At 51.9% G+C, this 25469-nt stretch overlaps 1 protein-coding gene across 1 annotated transcript in view; it reads left to right on the forward strand.

The window, feature by feature from the left end:
* RPH3A (rabphilin 3A) overlaps nt 1-25469 on the forward strand; it is a 59649-nt gene that overhangs the window by 24736 nt on the left and 9444 nt on the right. Inside the window, exons 4-14 of the mRNA XM_046641282.1 lie at nt 4201-4330; nt 5601-5687; nt 6155-6320; nt 8712-8750; nt 8848-9000; nt 14433-14519; nt 16449-16511; nt 17543-17782; nt 19949-20028; nt 22981-23055; nt 24470-24579. Coding sequence (XP_046497238.1) covers nt 4201-4330; nt 5601-5687; nt 6155-6320; nt 8712-8750; nt 8848-9000; nt 14433-14519; nt 16449-16511; nt 17543-17782; nt 19949-20028; nt 22981-23055; nt 24470-24579 — 1230 coding nt within the window. The remainder of the gene's footprint in view (nt 1-4200; nt 4331-5600; nt 5688-6154; nt 6321-8711; nt 8751-8847; nt 9001-14432; nt 14520-16448; nt 16512-17542; nt 17783-19948; nt 20029-22980; nt 23056-24469; nt 24580-25469) is intronic.

Raw genomic sequence — 25469 nt, forward strand, 5'->3', positions numbered from 1 at the left:
CGAGCTGAGACATCTGAATAATGATCTTAAATCTGTTGTTTTTCCGTGCCATTTGCTGCCACTGATAGAAGCTAATGAGACACTCCCAGTACAAGGCGTGTTAATAGGGCTTTTCGCCATTTAGGATTGAATGGTGGAAGGAGCGGGCATCTTGGTAGAGAGGCTAGAATGGGGGTTTGCAAGTGGTGGGTGAATCCAGGACCCTTATTTTCCGAGGGGAGTCAGGGAGCCTTCTGAGTTCCCAAGCAAAGCACACCACAGTTCAGAACTGGATCTTTTGTCCCACTCTCTCTTCCCGAGCTGGGTCGGCAAGGCTTGACCTGAGGCAGGAGGCCCTGGGGGCGTCGTGGAAAGAAAGGTGATTTACTGAAGCAGAGAAGTAGATTCCCGCCCTGGCTGAGTGACCTCAGGCAAGCCTCTCACCCTCTCTGTGCTTTGGGACCCCTAATGATAGAGTGGGAAGAACAAACTCTAACCATTTCCTCATGAGGGCAGTGGGGGAAGGAGAAAAGAGGTGAGAGCAAGAAAGTAGGTGTGTACAAGAAAAATGTCACCACGTAATTACCATCCTCGGCTTCTGTTAGCTCACTTCAGTGTCTTATTGAAAGGTATCCTGAATTTCACCTGTTCCAGACAACTTCCAACTGTTTCTTTAAACCATGGAACCAACTTTCCAAAGGAAATCTAATTCAATAGCCCAAACAAACCAAAGTGACAAGTGCAGACAGGCTCTGGCTGAAATGGGGTCTCCTGGCCCCTCAGAATCCTTCCTAACACACCACGACAGTGGGCGGCCCCTAAACTGCCTCGAAGGAACCCTGGGGTGCCATCAAGCACAGTTTGACAACAGCTGGTTTCGCCTAACATCTTCTGTTTCGTAGATGAGGAAATTGAAGCCCAGAGAGGCAAAATCTGGGGGTAAAATCCAGATTTCTCGACCCATCTTGAGGATTCTTGGGAGAACAAGATGATGGCTCAGCTGGTGGTGCATTGTGCCAACCTCAGGGAGCGAGAGGCGGGTGGGGCAGAGCCGTCTGGGGCGACAGTGTGTGTGTGACATGGTACTCCCAGTGCTGGAGGGTCCCTTAGGGTGTGGAAGGCAGGGCCACTGAGCAGAGTAGGACTGGACTGCTCCAGAAGCTCCCGTGGCTCTGCTCGGCGGTGGTGGCACGAGGTGGAGCAGTGAAGGACAGGGACTCAGGAGCCAGGCTGCCTGGCTCTGAACCCCAGCTTTCTCTACCTCCCAGCTGTGTGACTTGGGTAAACCTCTTAACCTCCCTGTGCCTCAGTTTTCTCACTTGGAAAATGGAGACAAGAATGTTCCTTATCTTATAGTGCTGCTGGAGGGACTCGTTAAGAAAATCCAGATGGAGTGCCTGTCTCCACGCCTGGCACACAGTGAGGGGCTTGGTAAACGTTGGCCACTGTTATTCTGGGTGTTCTGAGACCTCGGATGGGGGCTCGCTCCTGGTTGCTACCGCCTCCATCCTCCTATGAAAGCGATTTCTAGGGAAAACAGGGGGAGGGGGTCAGGGCATGGGGGAGGGGAGAAAGGGAAGAGCGGGCTGCCCTCGGGTCTGCACCCCCTGCTCCCTGAGCAGCTCTGTTCCATCTGGTCACAGCGGGGGCCCCGGAGCCCACAGGCTGCTGTTGGCTCTTCCTTGGGTGCTGAATGGAAGACGAAGGGAGAAGCTGCTGTTTATAACTCGCTAGCAGAGCGCTTTCAGGGGCGGGCAGGAGCACGGGGGGCCTGTGGAGAGAGTGAGCATCATGTAGCTGCCAGGCAGTGCTGGGAGGGAACCCGCGATGCCCGTGTCCCATCCCAGTGGCTCTCACGCTATCCCACTGTGTCCTCAGCTGGGATCCAGGCCGTGGAGGGCTGGGCAGGGGCCAGCTCCATCCGTGTCCTCTGGCTGTGGCTGGAGTGGGGATAGTGACATCTTGTTGGAGGGAAGGGCAAGGAAGTGACTTCAAGCTGGTGGGAAGTGTCAAAAAAACCACCTGAGACTGGCCCAGGATGCCCTGCAGCTGTGCTTGTTATACAGCCTTGCCATTTAGGGTATGCCCAGGGACCAGTGGCATCATGCGGGAGCACTTGGGAACCTGGGAGCTTTCTAGAAACCCCAGCCCTCCTCCAGACCTGGAGTTTCAGAATCTGCATTTTGACAAGATGGCCACGTGATCTGTGTGCATGTGAAGTTTGAGAAGCCCTGATGTGATGCACATGAAACCGGCTTCTAATTTTGTCTCTGCCACTTTCTAGCTGTGTGACCTTGGGCAAGTCATTTAACTTCTCTGTGCCTTGCTTTCCTCACGCATAAAATAGCAGTGTCTACCTCCTAGGGTTGGGAGGCAAAGCACTTCGTACCCTGCCAGGCGTATCGTAAGTGCTGTATAAGTACAAGCTGTCATCATAAGTCACTTGATGCTCAGGTCAGCCTGCGCTGGCTGGATACAAATGTGGAAAGTGGGCTGCCCTCATTCATTCATTCATTCACTCATTGGTTCAACCATCATGTGTGAACACTCGCTCTGGGCCAAGGGACATAGCAAGGAATGGGACAGACGAGGTCCCTGACCCAGGACCCCATAGTTCAAGGGGCAGCCAGAGATGGACTCACAATTAACTAAGTAGTCAATGCGGATAATCTCACAGTTACTTATACATGTGACAAGCGCTGTGCGGAAGTACAGGGTTGTTATTAGAAGAAATAAAATGGACGGTCAGAGAGGCTTCCAAGAGGAAGTGATAATTCAGCTGGAATTTTGAAGCATGAGGGGAATCTTGGCCAGTAAAGTACGTATGTGTGTGTGTGTGAGAGAGATCACAAATACGTGTGTTGGGGTGGAGACTGTATTCCAAGCACAAGGAGCAGAATGTGCAAAAGTACTGAGGCAGATAGAACTGGAACTCCAAGACCTGAGTAACCAGAGCAATGGTTCTCGATCTTGCGTGTGCATCAGGATCCACAGGAGGCCTCGTTAAAATAGATTGTTGGGCTCCACCCTCAGAAACTCTGATCCGGTTAGTCTGGGGCAGGGGCCCAAAGATGTGTGTTTCTAACACGTTCCCAGGTGAGCCTGATGCTGACGGTCTGGTGAGTACACTGAGAGAACCATTGAAGGAGAGCGTTGAAAGCAAGACCAAGAGGGAGGGGGCTGGCCCAGTGGCGCAGCGGTTAAGTTCGCATGTTCCCCTTCAGCGGCCCGGGGTTCACTGGTTCAGGTTCCAGGTGTGGACATGGCACCGCTTGTCAAGCCATGCTGTGGTAGGCGTCCCACATATAAAGCACGGGAAGATGGACACGGATGTTAGCTCAGGGCCAGTCTTCCTCAGCAAAAAAGAGGAGGACTGGCAGTAGTTAGCTCAGGGCTAATCTTCCTCAAAAAAGACCAAGAGGGAGAAGAGGTTTAAGGTTTCACTTGGGGTCAGATCACATAGGGTGTGGAAACCTCGTGAAATGGGAACCAATTAAAGGTTTTAGAGAGTGGAGTGGGAGTGGCATAATCAGATTTATGTTTTAGGAATAGCACCGTGGCTGTGGTGGGGAGAACAGATCACAGAAGGCGGTGAATGAAAGCAGGGAGATTATTAAGAGGTTACTACGGTCCCCTAGGGGAGATGACGGTGACTTGAAGATGGAGAGAAATGGGTGGATTCTAGACATGTTAGGGAGGAAGATGCAATAGAATTTGGTTGGATCACTGATTATCGGGGAGGAGGGGGTCAAGGAAGACCCCCAGATTCCTGGTTTGAGCAAGTTGGTGCCATTTCTTGAGAACAGGAGGAGGTACATTAGAGGATGGGGAGCAGCCGAGATGGAGTTCAGTTGAAAGCACAAGTTTGATACGCCTGTGAAGACATCGAAGGGAAGACATCATGTAGACAATTAGATGAGGAGATCTGGAGCCCAGGAGGCAGTTTCCTTGGAGGAGGTGACAGGAGATAGAGAGGACTAGATAAGGTTCTTAATCTGCAGTCAACAGAATAGGTGGGAGATATGGGATATGGGTTCTGTGATCTGAAAATGCATCAGAATGTCATGTGCATGTGCCTCTTTCTGGGCAGGGGTCCAACAGTCATCATTAGATGCTCAAGAGTCCGTGACTCAAAGAAGGGTAAGACCGTCAGCCTGATCCTGTGGGAGATGCTGGTGCTTCCTGGTAATAAGGTGCTTATTACCCTGTCTTTGCTTCCAGGCGCCTGGTGGACCGTCTGGAGAACATGAGGAAGAATGTGGCTGGGGACGGGGTGAACCGCTGCATACTGTGTGGAGAACAGCTGGGGATGCTGGGCTCTGCCTGCGTAGTGTGTGAGGACTGCAAGAAGGTACCAGCGCCCTCCTCTTCCCTGCTCATCACGTGCAGAAGGGCCAGGCCTGGGCTTGAGCCCTGAGGGTCCCTGGGTCTTGGGGATGGTGCTTGGATCCTGAAGAGTAGTTGCCAGAATGTGATTCCTTCTGGGATGCTGCCATGCCTGGCTGTCTTCCGAGGTACCCTGATCCTGGTTCCTCCCCTGGGAGTCACTGTGACCCTTCTGTCCTCTTGGAGCTCAGCTCTATCCAGGATGCACTTGGGAGCTTGAAGTAGGACATGAGTTACAGTTGAGCATGCAAGCCTCCTGGGTGTGGCTTAGCAAGTTATGCCTCAGGCTAAAGAGCATGCTGGGCATGCGTCTACACCTCTGTGTATGTGGAAGGCTTACCCAGCATTCTCTTACCCTGGGTTATAGTGCGAGTGACTTAGAAAACCCTTCTCCAGCCATGTGAGGACCACCGGGCTTCTTGAGCCTTCATTTGTGAAGGGGCCTCCCTGTACTTCTCCACCCTGTACCCTCTCCTCAGGCTGTCTGCCCTCAACAATTCTAGGACAGAGATACGACTATCCTTGGTCTGTCTAATTCCCAGGAAAGGAATTCAGGGAACAACCCAGCTGGAGACGTCCATAACATCACTTGGCAATTCCTGCTTGTGGTCCAAGCATTTAGAATGCAATATTGGGGAAAGTTTATCTATTTAGAATGAGATACTGGGGAGAGTTTATTCCTAAAAAACTTGTCTGTTGCACCCAGATAGTGAGAATTTTGTCACCTAGTAGGCTTTCCTATCTGCCTTGACTCCAGGAACTCAGCCAAAAGTGTGATGCTGCATCACACAGCCGTGGCATTTACTCACATAACTTCCTTCTCCTTGAAGAGTTGAACCTGTAGTCTGAGTTGTCTCAGATTCATTTGGGAAAGGAAGAAAAATAAATTAGTAAACAAAATGGATATATGGCCTCTCCTCTTAAAAAAATCGTGACAATGATCTCCCCTGTATGGGTGCTGAAAACTCAGACCCCACGGGGACTCTTGGAGAATTCCTTCATCCAGTGCTTGGGGGTCATTCCAGTTCTTGTTATTGAAAATTAAGACCCAAATTGTAACTATTCCAACCGGCCTTTGTCATGGGAGGGAGGTGAGACAAGGAGAATTCTAGCTCTTTACATCCACCAACACAGAATGTATCTCCATTGCTACCCTTCCCGGCCACTTTTCCTGCTCACTGGCAGCTCAGAGCCTGGCCTATGTGAGTGTGCACTGGACTATGTTTTGTCCCTAGAATGTCTGCACCAAGTGTGGGGTGGAGACCTCCAACAACCGCCCGCATTCCGTGTGGCTCTGCAAAATCTGCATCGAGCAGAGAGAGGTGAGTGCACTGGCCCCATCTGGAGGCCCTCCAGTCTTTGTCAAGTTCTCCCTTCCTCTCTGGGACCAGGGAGACAGGGTGGCAGTTGGGGTCTGGGGAACCTGGTCAGGTATGTGTCTTAAAGGGTTGGTATAAAGGGAACCAGTTCAGCTGTGAACCCTGGCAGAAAAAGTCCCTGAGTTTTTGAGTGAATTTGGCCATGCCACCTTATACCAGTTCATAACCTTTCTGATATTCAACTTTCTCCATCAAGAAAATGCGTATACTCAGGCCCTCTCTCTTGAGTGTTCAGGGATATTGTGTAAATCAAATAAAAATTGTAAAAGACAGTGTAGTGGTAAGAAAAGTGTCCTGGCTATTGTGCCAGTGTGCTGTGGGCAGGGAGCACAATTCCAAGTCCGCAGTCACGGAGGCAGGGGCAACAGTGCTTGGCTGCATGTCTTCATCCTCTACGTCTCCACCCCCAGGTGTGGAAGCGTTCTGGGGCGTGGTTCTTCAAGGGCTTCCCCAAACAGGTCCTCCCACAGCCTATGCCTATAAAGAAGACCAAGCCCCAGCAGCCCGTCAGCGAGCCCGCCGCTCCTGAGCAGCCTGTCCCCGAGCCCAAGCACACAGCCCGCGCTCCAACGCGAGGTAAGACAAAACAGCTTCTTTCAGGACCAAGGACAGATCTTGGTAACTGGTCTACCTGGAGGACGTCCTGACATCGTCAGATCTGTTTTTCTACCCAGTTGGTGGACAGCCAGCCTCTGGCCTGGGGTCTAGGACATCTCCGGCCCCTTCACAACTCACCATGAATCATTATCAAGAGGGCAGCACAGGGAACTCGCCAGCAATGCCAGGCTGCCAAAAGGCTTTGTTGTCATCCCTGATGGAGTATTTAGAGGTACAGAGGAGGTGGAAACTAGAATTAGGAACTGATAGAGACTCCTACAACCAAAATACACATGGAACCCACGAGAGATTAGGGGCCCCTGATGTTTCTTCTATCAATCATGGACAAATCTGAAATTGAACTAATTAAAAGTGAAAGATGAATAGAAAGGAAATTAGTAAAAGAAAATTCCCACTACTGTAGATATTATCACTATTATCCAAGTGTCATTATTAATTATTAAATTTATCATAAAAAGGGAGAGGCAAAAGAGTAAAAAGAAAAAAAGCAACCACAATAAAAACACATTTTAATTGAATGGGGACTGACCAGATAAGATCCTCGCAATAATTTCCGTTAACACTAAGTGATAAATCATCAGGTCTGAATGACAGTTCTGGCATTGAGCGCAGGCAGTGCTTCTGAAAGGAAGATCAGAGTTGAAGGTCTCAGAAATTGAAGTGCCCAACCATATTTCCCATAAGATAACTTCTCAAGGTACCCAGTGCAATGCCTGGCACTCAGAAGGCATCCAGCAAATGCTTTCCTCCTGAGAGGGCTTGAGCAATTTCTGCTCCTTGCAGAGAATCGTCAAATTGTCAATACACACTGCGTCCCTGAGGAGCCCCCTGTTCCACCACTGGAGCATCCTTCTTTCTGGTTAAGAGTTACTCTCTCTAGGCTAAGAAGATTGCGCAGCATATCTGTCAAGAGCTTGGACATCTGAGGCCAGGAGGGCCTGAATTTGAATTCTAGCTGTGCCATTGACTAGCCCTGTGAGCTCGGGCAAGTAGCCTAACCTCTCTGAGATTCATTCCTCATTATAAAATGGAGTTAATAACTCGTAGGGTTATTTTGAGGATTAAATGAGATACTACATGTAAACTGATCTGCAGAGTGAAGTACTTAGTAAGGGTTGGCTAATATTATGTAATGTTAATCATCTATGTACAGACTCATAAAGATGCACATGTAAACAGTATGAATTAGCTTATTGGATAAACTCTGGACAAAACAAATGACTCTGAAAATGTAGTTGACGTAACACCCATGCACCTCACAAGGAAGAAGTAACATCACCACTGTGGCATGGTGACACCTAAGAACTTATTGGTAGTAAGATGCGGTGCTGGCGAGTGTGTGCAGAAGTGGGGACTCTGTGTCTGTGGGGAGGACAATAAGTCACCGCCAGCCTTTTGGAGAGTAATATGGCAGATTTATTAAAATTTGAAGTGTATATACCATTTGATCCAGCGATTCCTCTCTGGGACTATATCTAACAGCAGTACAAGTACCAACATGAAAAGATACATGCATAAGTATATTTGTCGCATCATTATTTGTGGTAGCAAAAACACTGGAAAAACCTAAATATTCAGAAATAAAGGAATTGTTGAATGGATTATGATATATCCACACCATACTATAGTAAGCATCTTTTAAAATGGAATGGTGTAAACGTACTTTCTAGTTTTGGAATTACGTCCAAGATAAGTGCTTTCAATATTCTTTTAGCAAACATTTACCCGACACCAATTGAGTTCCAGGGTCTGCTCTATGCCCGAGGGATACAGGGGTCAATGGAACAGACAAGATCCCTGCCCTCATGCAGCCAAAATTCTAGTAGAGGAATCATGCTCAGCAAACAGCAAATACCCATACAATATAATATGAGATAGTGATACGCGCCCAGAGGAAAATGCAGCAGGTAAAGGGGACAGATGGTGACTGGAGGCTCCATGTGGGATAGAATGGCCAGAGAAGGGCTGACGGGGAGGGGATCTTTGGGGAGACCTCTGACTAGAGTGGTAGAGCGGGCCCGTATCGTGTGCAAAGGGCTTGAGGCTGGAGCCGGCTCAGTGAATCCTGGGGAAAGCAAATTAAGCAAACAAAGCAGATTCTAGAACCATTTGTAGCCGACAACCCCAGTTTGTTCTTTCTTAGGGCTGTGTGTGCTCATATGTGTTTGTGCATGAAAGGAAATACCATGAGCCTGTAAATGGGGACTCCATTAACTGGGGGTTGGGAGGGGAGATTTTAATTAATAAAAAGTTCTTGGGGCTGGTGGGTGGCCCCTTTGTGAGCTCCTTGAGTAATGGCTTTCCAGAAACCGTTGAACAGTGCCCCTCACCCATTTTCTCTCTCTCCAGGTGACACTGAAGACAGGAAGGGCCCAGGCCAGAAGACAGGTGGGTCCTGCCGACTCTCTTCTACTTTGGGACAGGAGTCCCTTCCGTCCATTCCCCCGCTACCCTTCTTGCACTCAATTCACACTTTCCCTTCCAGGCCCCGACCTGGCCTCGGCTCCTGGGCGAGGAAGCTATGGGCCTCCCGTGCGCAGGGCCTCCGAGGCGCGAATGAGCTCTTCTAGCCGCGACTCAGAGAGCTGGGACCAGGGCCACGGCGGGGCTGCCGGTGACTCCAGCCGGAGCCCAGCAGGTGAGAGAGATGGGCAAATCCAGACAGGCTTCCTGGATGAGGAGAATCAACGGGAATGGAGAGGACAGTGTTTTTATTCATTTGTTCCTTCAGTATTTATTGAGCACCAACTGTGTGCCACATTCTGTTTTAGATACTGGTTCTAGTCTATGGTAGAGGAAAGCCAGGATCGGAAACAATTCTGTCTCACAGTTTTGCTTATATCCTTTTCTCGCTCCAACGCCATGTGTAAGAACAACATGACGTTTTTGCCCTCCTCCTCAAAAGCTCTGGGGGAAATGCCCCTCGGCTTTGAGCGAAGTAAAAACACTGCCCTCTCACAGCTCCATCCAAGTTCTTTCTTCCCTTGACAAGCGGCCTCTGCTGGTCTGTGAAGATGGTGGGGTCAGTACGGCCAGATGTCCCTCACAGGTGCTCCCATCTCCCTGGGTGCCCAGCACCTCTGGCCTCACTCACGGTGCATTGGTGTGGCAAGAGTGCCCACCAGTGGGAGTCCTTCAATCCCGGACTTTGAAAGAGATGTTACTAGACGGGGCAGATCTCTGCTCCTTGACCCCTTTTGGGAGATCTCAGAGCAGCTTCATTTCTTCGTAGTGAGGGCATGAGACCGGACCTGAGTTAGACGGGCTGACTATTTCAGTCCCATGTTGACCTCTGGCCTTCTCTTCCTTGATAGTGGGTTCGTGGCTTAGCACCTCAGTTCCTTTTCTTCTTGGCAAGAGAGCTAGGCACATGCTCTGTGCTGAATTGACAGCCCAGGCCCTCTAACGAACCTAAGACTCAGGTGGGCAAAGAAAGATGAATTTCTCAGATCCACCACATCAGAGAATGTTTACTGAGTGCTTACTATGTGCCAGATGCTGTTCCCAGCTCTTCACGCGTTATCTCATTTAATTCTTATCACAGCCCCAAAATGCAGGTACGAAGACTTTTCTTATTCCCATTTTAGAGATGGAGAAACTGAGCCCAGAGAAGTGATGCCACTTGCTCTAGGCCACACAGCTGACAGCTGGTTAAAATGGAAATTAAACCCATGTCTGTCCAACACTAAAGCCTGTGCTTTTTGTTTTTCTCTTCCAGAGGTGAAGTTTTGTGGGTTTTTTGGGGGGGGGGGGTTTCAGATTTTTTTTTTTTCCTTTTTCTTCCCAAAGCCCCCCGCTACATAGTTGTGTATCTTTAGTGGTGGGTCCTTCCAGCTGTGGCATGTGGGACGCTGCCTCAGCATGGCTTCATGAGCGGTGCCATGTCCACACCCAGGATTCGAACTGGCGAAACCCTGGGCCACCAAAGCGCAGCGCGCAAACTTAACCACTCGGCCACGGGGCCGGCCCCCAGAAGTGAAGTTTTTATTGGCAATGCTTTTTTTAAATCTTTTTTTATTGTGACTAAATATACACAATACAAAATTTACCATTTAGCTTTTTTTAAGTGTGCAATTTAGTGGCGTTGAGTATGTTCACATCGTTGGGCAACCGTCCCCACCATCCATCTCCAGAGCTCTTTCGTCACCCCAGAGTGAAACTTTGTCCCCATTAAGCACTGACTCCCCGCACCTCCCTCCCCTTCACCCCTGCAACTAATCGACTTTCCATCTCTAAGGGTTTGCTTGTTCTAGACGTTTCATGTAAATGGAATCACACAGTATGTGGGCTTTTGTGGCTGGCTTGTTTCACTTAGCATACGGTTTCTGAGGTTCTGCCGTGTTGTAGTGTGTGTCAGAATTTTACTCCTTTTAAGGCTGAATAACATTCCGTTGTAGGCATAGCCCACATTTCGTTTATCCATTCATCCACTGATGGACATTTGGGCTCTTTCCACTTTCGGCTATTGTGAATAGTGCTGCCATGAACATGGGTGTACCAATATCTACTTGAGTTCCTGCTGTCAATTCTTTTGGGTATATACCTAGGAGTGAAACAGCTGGATCACATAATTCTATGCTTAATTTTTTGAGGAACCACCATGCTGTTTACCACATCAGCTTCACCATTTTCACATTCTCACCAGCAACACACAAGGGTTCCAGTTTCTCCACACCTTCACCAACACTTGTTTTTTTCTGTCTGTCTGTATAGAACCATCCTAATGGACGTGAAGCTGTGTCTCGTTGTGGTTTTGATTTGCATTTCTGGAACGATTAGTGATATTGAGCATCTTTTTACGTGCTGACTGGCCATTTGTATATCTTCTTTGGAGAGATATCTGTTTGAGCCCTTGGCCCATTTTGAAATGGGGTTGTTCATTTTCTTTCTTGTTGAGTTACAGGAGTTCTTTATATATTCTGGATATTAATTCCTCATCAGATATATGATTTCCAAATATTTTCTCCTATTCTGTTGCCCTTCACTCTGTTGATTGTGTCCTTTGATGCACAGACATTTTAAATTTTGATCAAGTCCAGTTTATCTATTTTTTCTCTTGTTTTCTGTGCTTTTGGTATATCATATCATGCCAAAGCCAACGTCATGGAGTTTCCCCTCTATATTTTCTTTTAAGCATTTTCTAGTTTTAGCTCTTACATTTAGATCTTTGATCCATTTTGAGTTAATTTTTGGAGAGCAAAGCCTGTGCTTTTAGACTCTGTATTATTTTTGCCTCCTGAAGGAAATGACAGCCAAATGACATTCCTAAGCCAGGTTTGGATCCTCTGTCCCTTGGGAGTCAGCATAAATGTTCCTCTCATCTGTGAAGCTTCCAGCATCTGCCTGCCCCACCCTGGGCCGAGTTCATCGCTCCCTCCTCTGAGCTCCCAGGGTCCCAGCACATGTCCCTAGTCTGCATTTCTCACTGTAACTCCAACAGCTTGCAGCCTGCATCTCTCTCCTGGTCGAACGTCAGGAACACGAAGACAGGGGAGCAGCAGATCCACGTGCCTTAGTGCGGGTTAAAACTCTTGCTTCCTCTGCCCCATTCCAGACCGTGTAAATCAGAATTCCTGGGGTTAGGGCTCCAGACTCCTCATTCCTTAAACAAGCTCCTCGACTGATCTCAGTGAAGGCTGAAGCTTGAGAACCACTGCTTAGAGCCTGAAAAGACAGATTAATGAGTTTGGACTTTTTCCCGAGGGTGCTAGGGAGCCACAGAAGGATTTTGAGCAGAGGAGGGGCCACCATCTTATATTTTTATATCACTCACTCAGCACACAGATGGCCATGTAATAGGCATTCAGATCCTGGTGGCACTGAGGTTGGTCAAAGGGGCCTGGTGCTCCAAGACACGTGTCTCTGCCACCCTCTTCTGCCATCTGAGGAGGCGTGATTGCACCCCTTCCTGATCTACTGGAGTCCAGACACCCTTGCCGTGGAATATCAGTCACGCCGGCAGCCCTCAGTGGGGAGCCAGAATAGAGCCAGAGTCCCGTCGGGAGTGCCAAGGATGGCTTCCCACTCCAGTCCTGGCCCCTTGACAAGGATCAGCTCAGCTCTGCATTTTCCACTTGGTATCCCGATGCCCCCAGCGCCCCCTTCTCCAAGGTCTGCGACCTGGAATGAGGGCCGCAGCATAAACCAGAATTGTTCTGACTTTTCTTTATGCCACTAAGAGGTCTTTTCTGCATCAATGTCCCTTTCCCTTTGGCACACCCCAACTCTGTGCATCTTCCAGGACGAGCACAAAGGCCACCTCCTCATGAAGCTGTCCCCATCCGCCAGCTGGAGGTCGCCTCTTCTGCCCCCATCCCCTGCGATGTTACTTATTTACATACCTGGTCATTCCAGTCCAACGCTAAGTGCGCAAACACCAGAACAAAGACTGTGGGGTCAGGTCCAACCTCTGCCGCTTACCAGCCGCGTGTTCCCATTTGACAGTTCAAGGCACCGGGCTTCCATTTATGTGTAAAATGGAAATAAGAGCAGTAAGCATTCTTATCTCCTTGGGCTGCTCTAAAGGTTTAAGCGACCAATGCTGGTAAAGGGCTCAGCAGAGCCTGGCGCACGGTGGGGCCGCGTGCCGCCTACTCTCTGTCCACCTCCTGGAGCAGGATAATCGCTAAGGACGTGGCTTCTGGAGTCAGATAGACCTGGACAGAGGTCCTAACGGCTTCCTGGCTGTGTGACCTTGAGCACACTTAACCTGCAGTCCCTCAACTGCCAAATGGGCACCGTACTACCACAGGCGACATCACGTTGTGAGAGTTGCATGAGCTGATGCTCAGGGCCGAATGCGTCTGAAGCGCTCAGCGGATGTCAGCTATTCTTGTTCTCTAAACTGGCCCTGGGTGACAGGCCATGCGTTCCTGGAGGAACGAAGGTGGTGTTTTCTCCATCTTTGCACAGGGACTGGCACCTGGTAGACATTCAATGAATACTTGTTGAATGAATGAGTGAGTGAATGAGCAAGGACCCAAATGAGCAAACAGTAGTGCCACTGCAGGACCCTGGGATGGGACCTGGGGATTGGTAAGCCCCCAGCCAGAGGTGGCAAAGCGCTGTCTGTCCTTAGCATTCAAGCCTCTCTCCAGGGAAAAAGGCTGGATTCAGGAAAGGTGGGATCCATCCCAGTGAGATGAGAGAGGGTGGCGCCTCGTTCCAGGAATGTCACACCTTCTGTGTGCCAGGAACTGCCGTGTGCATCATCCCATCAGTCCCCTAGCAGCTCTGCAGGAGGTGGTGGCACCCAGTGCTCTCAGGTCGACTCCACCAAATGCCTGAGTTCAAACCCTGCCTCAGCCACTGACCAGCCAAGGGGCAGTAGGTGAGCCCCTCATACCCTCTGTACCCTAGTTTCCCCATTTGTAAAGTGGAGATAATAAAGCGCCCACCTCTGGGGGTGTAGACATTAAATAGATTCTTATATGTAAAGGCCCTGGCACATCGTAAGATTAAATAAATGTTAACTCATTATTATCAAGTGAGTAGAGTTGTTGCCTCCAAGAGGCGTCTGAGGTTCAGAGAGGGTGAATGACCAGTCCAAAGTCACACAGCTTATAAAAGAAAAGCTGGGATGCAAAGCTGGGTCCCCGTGCAGCTGGAGCCCAGAGGCTCTTAGTAACAGTACAGTAATATCAACACCTGACAGAGTGGAGTGTTAACTGCAACCAGGTGCTGTTCTGAGCACTTGGCCTGTATTGTATGTTGTGTCTCCTCCACCACCCTGTGAGGGTGGGACTATTATCCCCACTGAACAGATGAGGAGGCTGAGGCCCAGAGAGGGTAGGTCATTTGTGCAAGGTCACACAGGTGGAAGCAACATCACATGAACCTGTGCTTTCAGCACCCGTGTGGCTGTGACTTGCTGGAGGGTCTGAGTATTGGAGAGAGAGAACGCACGGGGGGAGGAGAAGAGGGTCTCACAGAGCTGGGAGTGTCGGGGGCGCATTCAGTTCAAATCCAGAGGGCCCTGCCTGCTGCCGGCTGAGCGGTCCCCTGCTTCTTCCTGCTCCCTCTGTGTGTGTGTGCGACATGACGGGCTGTTTCCTCTCCCTCCCCCTGCAGGTTTGAGACGGGCCAACTCAGTCCAGGCCTCCAGACCTGCCCCCGCCTCGACGCAGAGCCCAGCGCCCCCTCAGCCTGGGCAGCCAGGTACCTGCCACCCACCCGCCCGGGCCGTCACTCAGCTGTGACCCCGACACCACCTGGCTGTGCTTGTAGAGCCCCTGGGGTTTCCGCAGAGCTGCAGCCACCACCACACCCCAAGCTCTCCTGAGGCCCTGACGCTGGGGAGCCCTCTGGGCTGGGCAGCCGGGCGGGGCGGGCAATGCGAGAAGTGACCACGCTTCCTTCCCCAGTGTGTCCCAGCTCAGGCATCGTCACCGCACTGTCACAGTTTTTACCACACGCTCCTGCCACCTGCCCTCTTATTTCCTGAATATCTTTCTTCAAATTGACTCACTTTCAAACCATAACTGAGACAAGTTGCTGTCACAAACTCATCAGGGAAATTTTAAGGACGTGGGACTTTAGTAAAGAGGCAAATGCTCCCAGAGGGTGTGTGGGGTTCCAGAAGAAGGGGGGGGGGGGCCAAAGAGATGAGTAACGTGGGACAATCTAAACAAACACGGCTTGTGTAAAACAGTAGAGATAGTGCCTAATTGGTGCAGTCAAAAATGTGATATTTTTTAAAAAACCTATAGTCGTGGTATACACGGGAAACCAGTATTCCATGCCGTAAAGAGAGAGTGAATTCATTTGCTGGAGCTGCAGTGACAACGTACCACAAACTGGGCAGCTTAAAATAACAGAAATGTATAGTCTCTCGGTTCTGGAGGCAGAAAGCCCGAAATCAAAGCAGGGCAGGGTCAGCTCCTTCTGAGGCCGTGACGGAGATGCTGCGCCAGGCCCCTCCCAGCTCCTGGGGGCCTCCGGCCCTCCTTGGCTTGTGGATGGCATTCTCCCTGTGTCTTCACAGCGTCTTCCTTCCACGCAGGTCTCTCTCTGTGTCCCAATTTCCCCTTTTCATATAAGGACATAGTCCTATTGAATTAGGGCCCACCCTAATGACCTCAGCTTAACTTGGTCATCTGCAAAGACCCGCTTTCCAAACAAGGTCACATTTACAGATGCTGGGGGTTAGGACCTGAACATCTTTTGGGAAACACGATTCAGCCTGTTGCAGGAGTAATAATAAAAATTAATGTAATGGAGGGGCTGGCCCCGTGGCCGAGTGGTTAAGTTCGCGCGCTCCGCTGCAGGCGGCCCAGTGTTTCGTTAGTTCGAATCCTGGGCGCGGACATGGCACTGCTCATCAGACCACGCTGAGGCAGCGTCCCACATGCCACAACTAGAAGAACCCACAACAAAGAATACACAACTATGTACCGGGGGGGCTTTGGGGAGAAAAAGGAAAAAATAAAATCTTAAAAAAAAAAAAATTAATGTAATGGAAATAAAACAATGCAGTGAATTTCTGGGCACTCTGGCCTCCTGAGGGTTCTGAGCCGGAGGCCTGTTCTCTTTTGTTCAAAAGGGAAAGTCACAAAGAGTAAAGAATTGTTACAGACCAAGTAGCGCTAACAGACTTTCTCCGTGATGGAATCAGTGTTGAAAGGCAATGGGAACGGGAGAGACTTTCTCACTGTGTCGTTGACCTTAGTTCGTGCCCCATCCCTGTGGCTCTCCCCCACGCCCCGCCCCTCGGGAAATGTAGAGAATCCCCTGGACAGGTAATGACCCTACAGCAGTGGTGGACTCAGAGTGTAACCTTGCCCTCACCTCGCAAGCAAGTCTCACTCTGTTTGCTCATCAACATCATGGCAGCCAGTGAAACACAGAGAACGGGGGCCACCACTCCCATTCCACACAGGAGGCAGCTGGGGCCCAGGAAGGAAGCTTTGGGGCCTTTCTGACCCCAGAATTCCCCAGTGGGGCCATTCCTGCAGCCCTGGATGCCTCTGCCCATCACCTGCTGTGCCAGGCCTGTGTTCAAGCCCAGGAAAGGGGGGGGGTGAGGGCGAACCCCAAATGCTGCCACCTTCTCTGCTTCATCCTCCTTTCTCTCTCTTCCCCCCTCAGGGCCCCCAGGAGGCAGCAGACCCAGCCCTGGGCCAGCAGGACGTCTTCCCGACCAGAGACCAGGCAAGCGTACACTTCTCCGCATGCCTGCCTGAGTGGCCGCCTCTCCCCTGCTTCCCCATGACAGAGCGGGGGGCTGCCCGACCTCCGCCCGGTCTGCACCCTGAGACCTGTGTGATGAGCTCTCAGGGGCCCCTCTGATTCCAAACCTCTGGATAGCCCATACCAGACCAGAGAGCTGGAAAACCACAACACGGGGAGTAGTTAGGAGCACACGCTGCTCCTTCACTTCCTCGCTGTGTGACCATGGGCCAGTCACTTCACTCTCTGAACCTCAGTTTCCTTATCTTTAAAATGGGAATAATATAGAACCTACCTCTCAGGGTTGTTGGGAGGATTAAACAAACTAATACGTACAAAACCTTAGCACATGGCCTGGAACGTATTCAGTCCACACTAAGTGACAGTGAGTATTACACAGAATGTATATGTACCATCACCAGCAGTCACCAAGCTGCAACCTGTGTGTTGCTTTCTGACACACGGGGCACTGTTGTAAGTGCGATACACATACTAGATAATTTTAAAAGTAATGGAACTAGTATTTGAGCATGTTCAGGTGTCAGAATTCCCATTTTGTAGACGAGGAAACTGAGCTCACAGACGTTAACTTGCCGCAGGTCACACAGCTGTGACTCAGACCCAGGCTGCCAGGCTGAAGAGCCGGCCCCACCGATCCTTCCCACCGTGAGGTCTGTTTTGCCCGCATCCAGATCAGCTCTTGCGACTTGTTATAAAATACAGATTCCAAGGCCCCACCACACGGCCTACTGGTTCTGGGGGGAACCCCGGGAGCCTGCATTTTTGCCAGCTTCCCTAGGTGGCTTTGACAAGGGCAACATTCTGAGAAGAGTGATGGCATGCCGTGGCCCCCCCCCATCGCCTGGGAGTGGCGCTCCTCCATTGCAGGGCTGTGGGCAAGGCTCGATGGGAGCCTGGCACACAGTAGGCTCTCATCACTCGGGTAGTGCTGTAGCAGTAGGACACAGGGACTCAGCTGCTGCTTTCCTGCCCTCTCCCCGTCTCCCCTGCAGAGGTGGCTCCGAGCGACCCCGGCTATCCCGGGGCCCCTGCCCCACCCCGGGAGGAGAGGACGGGGGCAGCTGGCGGCTACCCTGCAGTTGCAACCAGGGAGGACCGGACGGGCCACCCACCGGGCACCTATTCCCAAGCGTCTGCCGCTGTCGTCCAGCCCGCCGCATCCCCTGCCCGCCAGCCCCCAGCCCCGGAGGAGGAGGAGGAAGAAGCCGACAGCTACGATTCGGATGAAGCAAGTAGGTGGCGCTTCATGGAGGGGTGTCTGGGAAAAGCCACCTCGGGAAATCAGGAGTGGCTCGGGGACAGGCCAGTACACCCCGGGGCTCCCAAAATGCCAAACCTTATCTATGTATTAGCCAATTATTAAAATACAAATCTGTGTTACTAAATTCACAAAGGACATCAGCTCTCTGAAGATGAGGTGCTGTATATATTTTTTTATTGTGGTAAAATACACAAAACATCAGAGCTACCATTTAAATCATTTTAAAGAGGATAAAACTACATTCGTCATGTGCATTCTGGCGGTTCCTCAACAAGTCAAACGGAATTATCGTATGACCCAGCAATTCCACTCTCAGGGATGCATATGTGTGTTTTAATAATTTCCAAAACTCTTTAACATGTATCTTCTGAAAGTAATTTTTTTAACCATGATTTAAAAATTCCTGGACATTTCCTCTTGTGTCCATCAATTCAATGATTTACAAAGTGCCCGCTCGTGCCCCTCCCCTGGGACCCCGAGTCCTAGGGACACACACGCGCACGCACACACACAGCAGTGGCTCTTCTCCTGGGTGTGGCTGGGGGCAGCAGGGGACAGCTCGGGGGGCTTCATGAGCTGGAGGGAGCAGGGATGGGCAAGTGTCTGGACCCGATGCGTGTTGTGGGGTTGGGGGGACGTTCCGGGAGCTCCTGGTCAGGCAGAAAGACTGGACCCGCTCAGAAGACATGAACCAGTGGCTGTAAACAGTGGCATGAGTTTGGCCCGTCCTGTCACCTCTCCTCGTTGTAAAATGGGAAGCGAGTCCGGCCTCTCACGCAGGGCTGAGGGGAGGGTAAATTGAGGTACCGCTGTAAAGTGTGTCATAATTAATCGTGGAAATCTGTCTTACTCTATGGTGCTAAACACGCCTGCGGAATTATGAAGATGTGGTGCGCACAACAGAAGTCATAATAGTCAGGGCTTGTTGAGCACTTATTTTGTGCCGGGTGCCTTTCTGAGTGTGTCGTGTGCATGAGATCATTTATTCGTCCCAGGGGGCCTGGGCTCACTGCTTTTAGCATTCAGGTGTCACAGAGAGGGAGGCGGGGCGCGGAGAGGCGCAGGAACTTGTCCAGGCTCGCACGGCCAGTGAGTGGAGGGGCTGTAGCAGATCAGAGGCCAGACCCGGGTGAGAACAGCTGTCCGCTCTGTCCTCTGTGCTCCTCACGGGTCCCGGGCCTGCAGTCTCGGGGAGAGGAGCCTAAGGGGTCCTCCCCGCCATCAGCCATGGGCTGTTTCTGCTCTGGAAATGCACCATCTCTGTCCTGCCTTTCTGCATCCTGGTCCTTCCACCCGGAACAGCACCCATGGCTCCTTCCATCTGCCTTAAGTGTCTTTGCTGACCTGCCAAGCCTGGATGACCCCCCCGGCCCGTGTCTGTCCCTGTGATGAGCCGTCCCCGGTGCTTTATCACAAGCCGCCTCCGTGTTCAACTCTCTACTCCTCACTCACTCACTCATCTCTATAGTTGACAAGGATTTACTGAGCGTCTACTAGGCGCCCAAACTAGTCTTCGGGCTGGGGATCCCACGGCAGAAAAATGACACACCGGGTGGCTGATCTAATGGAACCACCATTCTGGTGGAGAGAAACAGGAAACATGCCAACGAGTTCATTCCAAATAGAGATAGAGCACCGCGAAGGAGGTGAAATAGGGCGATTGACCATGGTGGTGGCTGCTTTAGATGGAGCAATCAGGGCGGCTTCTCTGAGGAGGTGACCTTTAAGCTGAGACATAGATAATGAGAAGGTGTCAGCCACGTGAGGATCGAGAAGGAGAGCATTCCAGGCAGCAAATGCAAAGACTCATTTTTTCCTTCTGCAAATACTGACTCTGTTCCCGGTCCTGTGCCCAGTGGTTCACAGCAGTGAATAAGACAGTCACAGCCCTTGCCCTGGTGGGGCCCTCAATCCGGCAGGATGGGAAGTCATTAGCTAGGCAACTGCACAAATGATTAACTGATGGCAGATGTGCTAAGGGCTCCAAAGAAGAGGAGCGTCTACCAGGAGGAGGTGTCCAGGGCAGGGACTGAGTCTCTTCTCCTCCGTAGGCTCAACGCCTAGCCCAGACACACACAATAAGTGTTCAGGAAATGTTTGTTGAATGACTGAATGAATGTTCTCTTTGTTCCTTCAGCCACCCTGGGTGCCCTGGAGTTCAGCCTTCTCTATGACCAGGACAACAGCTCCCTGCACTGCACCATCATAAAGGCCAAGGTGGGTGCGGGGGCCGAGCTGGGGACCACTCAGGCTCTCTGGCATGACTAAGGGACTCAGGGAGGGCATGGGGGACTAGGCCTAGCTCCTGTCTGTTGCTTTATCCATCTGTGACAGTGACAGTGATGAGAAGAGGGCAAAAATTAGCCACGGGGGGCCAGCCCAGGGGTGCAGCAGTTAAGTGCGCATGTTCTGCTTCGGCGGCCCGGGGTTCGCTGGTTCAGATCCCGGGTGCAGACATGGCACTGCTTGGCAAGCCATGCTGTGGTAGGTGTCCCACGTATAAAGTAGAGGAAGATGGGCACGGATGTTAGCTCAGGGCCAGTCTTCCTCAGCAAGAAAGAGGAGGATTGGCAGAAGTTAACTCAGGGCTAATCTTCCTCAAAAAAAAAATTAGCCACGGCTGATTCCTTTGTGGGGGGACTTCCTTGGGGGATGGTCCCACAGGGGTTTCACTTAACTGCAGCTGCCTCCCGAGAGTGGAGACAGCCAGCTTCAAGAGCCGGGATCTGCCCAGCCCCGTCCACGGCCTCTGGAGGGGACCACAGAGGTGCCGCCGGGAGGCAGTGACAGCCTGACTGACAGCGACATGCCCTCCGAAAGGCTCCTTCTGCTGATGTGGCTGTGGAGCCGGAGCGCGGCCTGTTGTTGCAGACACAGGGACACTAACGTGGGCGTCCGAGGGGCGGGAAAGGCACACCCGGGTGGAAGGGCGTCTCCACACTGCAGCCTCCGGGGGACTGAGCCGGCTCAACTGCAGACCCCCAGGAAAGCTGGATGATGCCAGTGCAATCCCAGGAAGTAACGGACTAGGAGTCCCCACACCCCAAGTCTGGTCCCTGTAGAAGAACATCCAAGACTCAGGAACCAGACTTCCTGGGTTCAAAGACCAGCTCCGCTGCTCCCAGCTGTGTGACCTGGGGGAAGCTGCTTCACCTCTCTGTGCCTCAGTATGCCCATTTGTAAACTGAGGATAATAAGAGTGCCTCTCCCACAAGGATGACTGTATTAAAAGTGAGGTGGCCCCAGGTGCCAGCTTGCCCAGGACAGTCCCCAGCCGTGCCTGTTGCCTTGCTGGAATAATTAAGAGCTCCCCCTGCCACTCATAAAATGTCCCCGTTTGGATGATAAATGAGGCGTAAAATGTGTAACACAACTCCCAGATCAAGACACCTCCTGGCCCCGTCACTTCTTCAGTGAGCATTTATTGTGCACCTGCTGTGTGTGTGTATCACTGTGGCGAGCGCTTAGACGCATTTCCCGCCCCCCTAGAACACAGGGAGTGGGCCACACGCTGTCCTGTGCCGTCTTCACGGGACCCTCTGAGGTCGGGGTCACTGTTAGCTCCGCTGTACAGAGGGGAAAGCTGAGGCTCAGAGAGCGAGAGCTGGGTCTGCGTCCAGTGGAACAGTCTCGCTCTGCGCGCTAACCACTCCTTCACATGGTCTCCTCCTCCAGCTCCAGGAACAGGGGAAAGGACCCCATTAGCCCCCGGGGACAGGGTACGGAAAGCTCAGTGCTCGCGGGTGGGGCTGGTAACAGAGACAGAAAAGTGGGCTGGGTGAGAGACATTAGGGAGTCCTAGTAACTGATAAACCAAGCGAGTGGTCCCCGCCCAGGGACATTCAAAATGTGTAAAGACGCGGTGTCCGCCCATTGGCAACCTCACAATCCAAACGTTCATTCCAGAACCATCTATCAATGCCTGGTCCGTCCAAGGCCCCACCCCAGACCCTGGGATGCAGCGTGAGCCAGAGCAGGCCCTGCCCACGTGGACTGTCATTGGGGAAATTGGGGACCGGAGCATTTCCTGACTGTTATACACCCTCTAGAACTTTCTACAGACTATTTTGTCCCATTTAATCTTCACAACAACCTATGAGGAAGGTTCTATCATCGTTCCCATTTTACACATGGGGAAACTGAGGCACGGAGCCATTGAGTGACTGCACCACACATCGAGGAAGTGGTGCAGCTGGGACTTGAACCCATATAGTCCGACTCAAAAGCCTGTACCCTTACCCACTAGCCTCCCCTGCCAGCTCCCTCCTTTGCCCCCCATCTTGTGGCTCCTCTTCCGCCCAGCGGTAGAAACATCGTTCACTCTCCTTGTGCCAGGTCAGAGCTCAGCCTTCACAGCTGCGATCTCGCTTAATCCTCCGAGAACCCCAAGAAGCAGGGCTGCATGGGCCCCATTGAACAGATGAGGAAACTGAGGCCCCCAGCGGCCACAGGACACAACATGTGGGATCCGGGATTAGCGCTGTGAGAGGGGACAGTGGGAGCCCAAGGCGGGACCCCTGCCTCGCCCGGGGCGTAGGGGGTGGGCAGGGTATATCTGAGCCTCGGGAATTCTGGAGTTGCTCCTGTTAACAAGCCCCACTTAGCTCCCACCCCGGACAAACTCCCCTCCCCTACGGGGTCCATTTGAGCTCATCTCAGCCATCTGAGGGGCCGGGAACTGACTGATCCCCATCACACAGATGGAGACGCTGAGGTCTCAGAGTGAGGCCTCCTTTCCCTTGGCTCCCATCCTCTCCCACCCTTCCTATTCTGACGCAGCTCCTCCCACCTCAGCAATGACAGTCCAACCTTGATGGAGCGCTCGCTCTGAGCCAGGCACTGTGCCACGCACTTAACAGGCGAAATCATGTTTCAGTCTCACCACTCCTCGAAGCGGGTACTGTTCTCATCCCGTTTGACAGGTGAGGAACATGAGGCTCAGAGAGGTGAAGAAACTTACCTAAGGTCACACAGCCAGCAAGTGACATGGCCAGACTTTAAACCCTGTCTGCCTGATGCACAATACTGCATTTCCCTTCTCTTTGGAGGAGGAAGCACAGAGGGTGTCCCAATGAGCAGGACAGGTGCCAGGGGCTGTGCCCCTTTGCCTGTGACAGCTGAGCACCCGGCCCTCCCGGGGCCCTCATGCCCTTGCCTTTTCTCTTGCAGGGACTGAAGCCTATGGATTCCAACGGCTTGGCCGATCCCTATGTCAAGCTGCACCTCCTCCCGGGAGCCAGCAAGGTACCATATGGCCTGGATGGCCTCTAGGCAAGGTTCCCAGCTCAGAGCCTAAAATAGCCCTATCTGCCCCCAAGCCCCTCCTCCCTGAGCGGAGGTGGAGTGCGGGGTGGGCCAGGAGTGGTTCTCCGTCAAGGGGCCGGGGCTCTGCTCCTTTCTCCAACCCAGAAAACTGACATCTGGGCCGCTGCCAAAGGCAGGAGGGAGGCAATCGCCCTAATTGCATCCTCCACCTGCTCAAATACCCTCAGTGGCTCCCCAGGGCTGACCACGGTCCTCCTCCCCCCCGTTTACGTCCCAACCAGACACTCCTCGTGTCTCAGTAGAAACGAAGGGCTCTCTCCAGGCTTTAGGGCTGAGCGCTGGAGATAAGTTCTGTCACTGAGAGAGAATGTTCCCACGTCCCGCCCTCCTTTCCCTCTGCTTCCTGCTGGCCTGCAGATCACCACTGGGCTCGGGGGCAGGGGGACGAGGGGAAGAGGGGTTCACTCTCCTCTCTGGATTGACCCACTCAGAGCACACAGCTGGGAAGGGAGCTGCCTTTTTTGGGTTTTATTTTTTGCGTTGTGTTAACTGGACGTGAATGTCTTAGAAACAAGGGTGACCACACACTTGGTTCCGTGAGCTCGGGAAAACACCGTTAAAAATCTCTACAAGTATCAAGTGCCCCCTGAAGGAGGACACCCGTGTGTGCATGCGCATGCACGCTTTCTTTCTTTCTTTGGATCGAGGGCAGACAGGCCCTCGCCTGGTCATGGCTAAACTGAAGGGCTTGCCCACGGCTCCTTCTAAATCCCCAGTGCCGTCTGCTTCTCCTTGAGACTCTCTGCTTTGCTCCCCTCTAAATGCAAACTTGCTTTGTCAAAGAGTCCAATGAGTCATTTACATGTTAGTATGAATTAGATTTGTCACCAGGCCACCTCTTCTGAGTCTAGTGCATTTCTAGCATTCTCTCTTAGAGTAAAATGAAAAACTTGGTCCCCTCTAAGGAATTTCAGGCATGGAGGATGCTATTTGGGGAAACAGAAGGAACCATCCCAACACCCCCAGAAATTGTCCCTTCACTGCCCAGGAGTGGGTGCTCTTATTTCTGCCTTCCTGGCCTGTAAATGATATTTTTGTTCTCAAAGGAAGATGGCTCTGCTTTCTAATCTTAGTGGAAAGTTCAGAGAGAGAGCCCAGTGCGTGGAGGGAGGGGTGGCCCAGTGTCCTGCATTGGTGATGGCAGTAGCTGTCACCCTAGAGGGTGTCCCCCACTTGTTGAGACCATGCATTTGGGAGAAACTCAGCCCTGGACACTTCTGAGGGGAGTGGACCCCTAATTTACCCATCTACCCCAAATCAGCCCAAAAGACAGGGCTGCAGGGCTGGCTCCCCACCGAGGCGGGTGTCTGTCCGTCTGTCTCTCTGGCTGTAGTCCAACAAGCTTCGTACGAAAACCCTGCGGAACACCCGGAACCCTGTCTGGAATGAGACTCTCGTCTATCACGGCATCACGGATGAGGACATGCAGAGGAAGACACTTAGGTAACTACAGGGCAGCTGGGCAGAGCGGGGACTGAGGCCGGGCAGACCGAGACACGCGCAGCTCCCGGGGCCACCCTTGAAAAAGTTCTCTGTCTTTGAGATTTAATCCTAGAAGCATCACTACCATATCAAAACCAGTGATGATCCTTAAGTCATTGGAGACACTTTGCCCTGCAGAAGGACGGCGTGGGTTCCACCCCCATCTGTGGGGTGCAGACAACTTCTTTCTCCAGTCTCTGCAGGGTGGGCTCAGCCCCAAGGGTGTTCTGGCCCTTCTGGAACTTTCACCATTGTTCAACAAATGTTGATGGCTGAGGAGTGAGGTGCCATTAGTCCCCCAGACGGCCTCCCATGCCTTGGGGGTACAAGTCCTTTCTTCCCCTTTGCATATGTCAGGGTCAGTCGTGCCTTGACCGGTCCTTCTGGCCTCCTGAGGGACCTTTCTCGGGACCTGCCCTGTCTGCCTCTGGTCTACTCAGTGCTCTGCAATGTCAGTGACGAAGGACAATACGGTGTTTTAGGATTCAAGGACACCCGGACCCAAATCCTTATTCTGCCTCTTACTGGGGAAAAATTATTCAACCTCTCTGGGCCCCAGCTTCCTCTCTAAAGTGGGAAACTCAGGGGCCAGCCCCGGGGCCGAGTGGTTAAGTCCGTGCGCTGTGTTGTGGCAGCCCAGGGTTTCGCCAGTTCAGATCCTGGGCACGGACATGGCGCCACTCATCAGGCTATGCTGACATGGCACCCCACGTAGCACAACTAGAGGGACCCACAACTAGAATATACACTATGTACTGGGGGGCTTTGGGGAGAAGAAAAAAAATAAAGAAATATTGGCAACAGATGTTAGCTCTGGCACCAATCTGAAAAAAATAAAGTGGGAAACTCAG

This window comes from Equus quagga, chromosome 15, assembly GCF_021613505.1.
Source record: "Equus quagga isolate Etosha38 chromosome 15, UCLA_HA_Equagga_1.0, whole genome shotgun sequence".
NCBI classification, from domain to species: domain Eukaryota; kingdom Metazoa; phylum Chordata; class Mammalia; order Perissodactyla; family Equidae; genus Equus; species Equus quagga.